Source organism: Hakea prostrata, chromosome 1, assembly GCF_041222555.1.
Source record: "Hakea prostrata isolate BN-2017 chromosome 1, UWA_Hpros_2, whole genome shotgun sequence".
In the NCBI taxonomy this organism is placed as follows: Eukaryota; Viridiplantae; Streptophyta; class Magnoliopsida; order Proteales; family Proteaceae; genus Hakea; species Hakea prostrata.
The window spans coordinates 46,273,782-46,279,632 of NC_142600.1; the positions used below are offsets into that span (position 1 = coordinate 46,273,782).

The following is a 5,851-nucleotide window of genomic DNA, read 5'->3' on the forward strand; positions in this document are numbered from 1 at the left end:
TCTGTCCTTGGACCTCATTGGGAGTAGTATGGGATATTTCCAATGTTGCCCTTTGACGCTTTCCGGATTATTGGTTTTCATACCTAGGACTTGTCTAGCAGTGTTTGGCTAGGTTACACCCCTATTATATTAGACCCGATTCGGAAAGGTATTGAGACTGAACAACCCGTGGTAGCAATGGGGATTCATGGGTGCTCAAGACCGGTGAGTTATATTCGTGAGGGGACATGAATCACATTGTGGGGACCATTTGTGGGTAGAGTTGCATATGGATAGACTTGGGCGTTCAAGACCGGTAACCAACCCATGAGAAGACATGAGAGCTTCCCGTTTACTATATGTGGATGACCTATAGGGTTGATGAGTCTGTATTTGAGAGAGTCGGATACGCTGACTCTAGTGTGAAGGATACCGGAAAAGATCGCCAGGGGCGAGGAATGGACGTATCTGGATCTGATTTGATATGACTAAGTTGAAGACTTGCATTGGGCTAGGCTTTACCTTGACATGCGCCAATACTTAGACCAGACGGTGATGTGAGAGAGAGGTGACTTAACCCCTAATCATGGATTGTCCAAGATGGATGAAGGACCCTTTGCCAACCGGCGTTGTGAGATGAGACCTACCCAAAGAAGTATGGTGCTATGACTTAAAGCATGTCTGCCTATAGAGACCAGCATACATAGAGTTAGACTCATACATGCATTGTTGTCTCATATCATATCACTTATTGCTTTGTTGTGATACTATGTTATTTATGCTATTATGGAATAACTTGCCTTGCTGAGTTTCTTTTGAAACTCACTCCTTTTGTACAATATCTTTTGTTAGATTATTCTACAGGTTTTGATGGCTATGAAGCGCAATATGAGGAAGCGCAAGATGAAGAAGCGTACCATACGCAAAGTGTTGGCGATTACGAAGATTACTGTGAGGATCCCTCGAGTGGTCTCTCTTATTACCAGGATTAGCCCTACTATGGAGTGGGAGCGTCTGAGCATCATCGATGAAGTCTACGTTTATGAGGACATCCTTTATAAAGTAGAAAAGACTCTAGTTTAGTTAGATTATATCTTTCTTTCCTGTCTTTAGAATCGTTTGTAATCCCATTTGATTTTCGAACTACATTCCGCTGTACTCGTGGAGTGAGATTCCGCCTCACTCTACTTTTGATTTATATATCTATTGGTATCTTTTCCGCACTCTGATGATTATCTCGTTACTTATCTATGATTCATTTGAATAATATTATTAACATTGATTTAGTCTTGTTCTTGATTATATTGTTGTGAATGTGGGAGGATGATTTCACTAACTACTGGATCTTGTGGATTGTGGATCACACACTCGGGTATGCCAGATAGGGTACCGACTGGGTGGATGTGACAACGTCTTGCCCAACAACACCGGACCTGCTTAGGTTCTTTGTCCATTGCAAACTTGCATGGATAATGTATTTGGACTATTTGATTGATGAACAACCAATGCAGCCACCAAAACTGCACCTGACAAAGAATGGACAATACCGTGTCTTGCACAGTCTTATCATATCAAATGGTGGGATAGCTATGAGATATCCAAATGTAGCACTCCGGCTCTCATCAAATCCTTCACTAGTCTTGAACCAATACCAACAATATCTCAAGCCTCATCTACCAACAGCAGAAAAGCCAAGCTCTTGGCTAAACAAGCGTTGCTAGAAGCCCAAATTGCAACCCTTGACGAAGAGGACAAAGACGATGAGTATGAACAATCCATCAATGATTATTTGATGCACCATTGCCATATTGGACAACATGCTCAGGATCCACTGGATGACAAAGAAGATGACGAAGATGATCTTCTCGTCGAGTCTGTGGTTTCCTCCCCCTTTGTTCGTGTTATTAGCAAACGTGGGCGAGGCCGTGGACGTCCCAAGAATACTACCAATATCACTGGCAAAGACAAACCGCCTTCTGCCAATTAACCAATCCTTCCAGTTCCTAGGATGTGAAGTTAGGATATCGTTAGCCATAACAGCATCAAAGAATGGTCCGTAAGCCATAACGGTAATATCGGCACCCTTTTACCCAAGGTAATATATGGGTTACCATTATTATTCTAGCCCTGAATAGTCTGATGTGTCCTATCCGTAAAAGGTCAACCAATTCATCATTTTGGTTTAAGAATGGTCCAACCAATATTCGGCTTGGTCAAATAGGATAAATCAATCCAGCCAAAACCCGGCTTAGCCAAATTAGGTTAATCACTTTGAATCGAACCAATAGGGAAAACAGTGTCTTTGACCCATGGAATGCCTTGGAATGGTTCATCATCAATCAATTCTGCATCCAACGGTGCAAAACAAATATCTGCATCCAACGATGCAAAACAAATATCTGCATTCAACGGTGCAAAGCAAATACTACTTCAAATGCAATATCAAGGGTCAAGATTCAAGCTTCCAATCTGACGGACGAGATTAGGTTCCTGAGAAGATACTATTCATAAGTAATAATCTTATCCCAACCTTATCGTATCCTTATCTTATCCATGAAGATTATAAGGAAATCTCAATAGGATATTTGGACCGTCAATCAAGATTACAAGGAATCCAACAGACATCCTTCATCAACAAGAATTATCCTTCCTCTATAAATGAGAGTGCTCTCATGAATGAGAGAGATGTTGGTTTTTGCAAGATTACAGACCTTAGAGGAGTATTTCTCTAGGAATAGATTAGTTTCATCCCTTCCCCCTTCTCTGTATCATCTTCTTCTATGTTTGTAATAATGTCTTGTATTATCTCCGATGATTTGTAACAATGTAATACCACAAAAGATCCTTTTATCCACCCTGGTATAAGAAACAAATATAATAATACAATGTATTAAATAATTTGAGGGCAATTTGGTCCCTCCACGTTTGAAGTTTGAATATACTTAACGGTGGCTAACGGTGTTACTTTGGTTGGGACTCATATGTAATATATTACATTAAGGGTACCCAACATTAGTTTGTGGTCCACTAAGGGGACCCACATGTAAAAAACTCTCTAAGATATAGAATAATGTAACGAGATATATTCATCATTTCCTCTAACCATTTACTCATTTTAATGGAAAAGGAGGTGATTGCCAATTTGACATATTTTGAGGTGTTCTTCTAATTTTCCCAAATATAATTAAATAGAAACTAAGGGAGTATGTGGTAACATTCTAGTATATCGAAAGCATCAAATTCTCAAAAAAATCAAATAACACTTACTTTAGTGTGTGTTTGATTTACAAGATTAAAGCCGCTTCAAATATATCCTTTCTACTTCTAAACTTGCTTTCCACCCAATTTAGGACGGAGATGTTCATTTCTTATTCGTTGTGAAAAATAAACAATTTAAGAAAATCCCATAAAATCATGAAAAGTGGTTCTATACTCTTGCCTAAAAAGTCTGTATTGCCCTCATAAATGTTGGTTATTTACCAAATGTAGCCCATTCGTGTAGCATTATTTGGATTTTTTTAATCCACCTATCGCATTTATCAATATACTCATTACTAATGTGGATTGAAAGTACTTCTCCTTAGGAGCCTATATCGTATATTTGTACAATGAGATATGAGACAACTTGGGAGGAAAAATGCTTGGGAGCAGTCCACGGCACGAATTCAAAGTTAGGTCTTCACTTAATCTGGACCGTTAATGTGAACTGTCCATATTAAATGAATGAATGTTGGATGGCCCAGATGTGAACTGCTAGGAGCAATGTTGCTCCCAAACAAAATCCCCTTAGAGCCAACTACGTGGAATTACATGAGACCTACCATGGAATGATTTCATTCCTAAGGAATTAGATACTATTTGATTAGCTTCTGGTATGTTTTGTACTTCATTGTACAAGTACAGAATCTAGACTAGTATAATTTTCAATTAATATATACTACTCTACATATACGTCCTTTTGTTGGAAACCAAACTGATTCCAAAACATGTACGTATCATGTAGAGTTGTTGTCGTTCCATTTGTATTACAATGGAAGGACAAATCTAAAATAAATTAAATTCTAATCACCATGAATTTAAATTTGATGATCGTCGAATGGAAGTGAGACGAGGAAAAGAAGAGGGACAAAGAAAGACAGACTATCCAAACAAAACCATATGTATTAGTCATTTGGTGAGAAAGCATAACCATCAAGTGTTCATAAAGTAGCTGATATACTATAATTACTCGATAAAATCCCAATTTTCTTCTTGGGGGCCAATTTATCGACGACCAAGGAGCAATTAACCAGAACAACAATCTTTCTCAAAGGGAGCTCCCCTAGCATGACACTTACAGGGACCTTGACCATGATGAGCAATGGTATTCTTCCAGTTTCTCTGTTCTCCCTTAGAGCCTCTTGAAGCCCAGAACCAAACTCTGATTTCCCACTCAACACCACCTTTATCAAGGTAGTGTTCTTAAATCCTTGGTGAAAGTTTGGAAGCATTCCAGAACAAAGCGTGGAGCCTGCGTAATCCACCACCACCGAGCTGCCCTTGCGGTAGGTAATACCAATCTTCTCATTAGGGTTTTCTGCCCTCACGTTCACGATAAACTCAGTGTAGAGGCTGAAGTCAGGAGTGACGTTGAAGGCACCAACATCAAGACCTTGGACCTTGTAGGAAGGGATCTTGGGCTTGTAAAATTTGAGGAATAAGAAGACAGAGCATGACAGAATGAGTATGAAAATAAGGAGGAATAAGCAACAACACAACACACATCTGCCGCAAGTGCAATCCTTCTTCTTTGGAGCCGTGGATTTGTAATTTTGGACGTTTCGGCGATACGGCGGCGGTCGAAGGCCGCCACCTCCTCCATTTTCAGAAAGCATGACATATTTTGCTGGTTTTGTGTCATCATTCTCGGTGGCCGTGTTATCTGTGTCAATGGGATACACCTTTTGGTGATTATGATCCATCTTCGAATTTGAGAAAGAAAGAAGGAAGAGGAGAAGAAAGTGAAGCCAAACGTTCTAATACTCTTGAGGAAATCAAAATGTGTGTTAACAGAAGAAATCCAAGAGAATTGAACAATTGGGAGAAGCAGTTCTTTCGTGCAAACTAAGAAATGATGGGAGCAATAGAGGAGGTAATTTTGTTGCTTGTAGATGTCTCCGATGGTGAAGGCGTTTTAGTTGTATTTGTGTGGAGGAAGGATCGAAATGGGGAGTTTGGTAGGTTTATCATCTCAGGTTGCAAACTATTTTTCCTTTGTTTTCATCTATTTTAGACCAAACCGTTTGGGGGGCGCTAACTGACAATTTCCTCCTCGACATCTTCAAACTACTTCTCGTGTCTGGATCCCCATCAGAAAACAACACTTTAATTGCCTTGGGTCAGGTCAGGTTAAGCATGTTGGGTTATTCTATTTATTTTTTTAAGTACCTTCAGTAAATGCACAGCACTGAGCTGCCTATAGCAACGATGTCTCCACATGGTTGAGGTCAAAATCTCGACCACTGATTTTGCATTTTTTTGTTACAGGTAGGTATGGTTGAGAAAGTATATTAAAGAAAAAATGCAAATTGGGTTGTAGCTCCATCCCTTTCAGGGTATTTAGGCCAAAGGTGTTATTGACCTTTACTATTGTTGTAGTGGCTAGGATTAGAAACTTACGCTATAATAACATTTTTTTTTAATCTGAGTTTCATCTGGCTAGCTTGCGCGCACCACGACTACATCCACAGAGGAGCTTTTATAATTAATATAGGCGGAGCTTCGCCCCTGGCCCCGAGGGGATTCGAAGTCTAACTTCCTATGTGGAAGCACTATAATAACATTTAGACCTTGCTTGGTTGGTGCGTTCGATGGGATTTACATCCTCTACAAT

At 39.7% G+C, this 5,851-nt stretch overlaps 1 protein-coding gene across 1 annotated transcript; it reads right to left on the reverse strand.

Moving 5' to 3' along the window:
• Positions 1-4,178: 4,178 nt before the first annotated feature.
• LOC149029042 (NDR1/HIN1-like protein 6) lies at positions 4,179-5,021 on the reverse strand. The gene has a single exon (XM_089149727.1). The coding sequence runs from the start codon at positions 4,938-4,940 to the stop codon at positions 4,179-4,181; it is 762 nt and encodes a 253-aa protein (XP_089005853.1). The 5' UTR covers positions 4,941-5,021.
• Between the last annotated feature and the right edge of the window lie 830 nt (positions 5,022-5,851).

Bases quoted from the DNA above. Each gene is read 5' to 3' on its own strand.
- LOC149029042 (XM_089149727.1), bottom strand. From the start codon at position 4,940: ATGGATCATAATCACCAAAAGGTGTATCCCATTGACACAGATAACACG.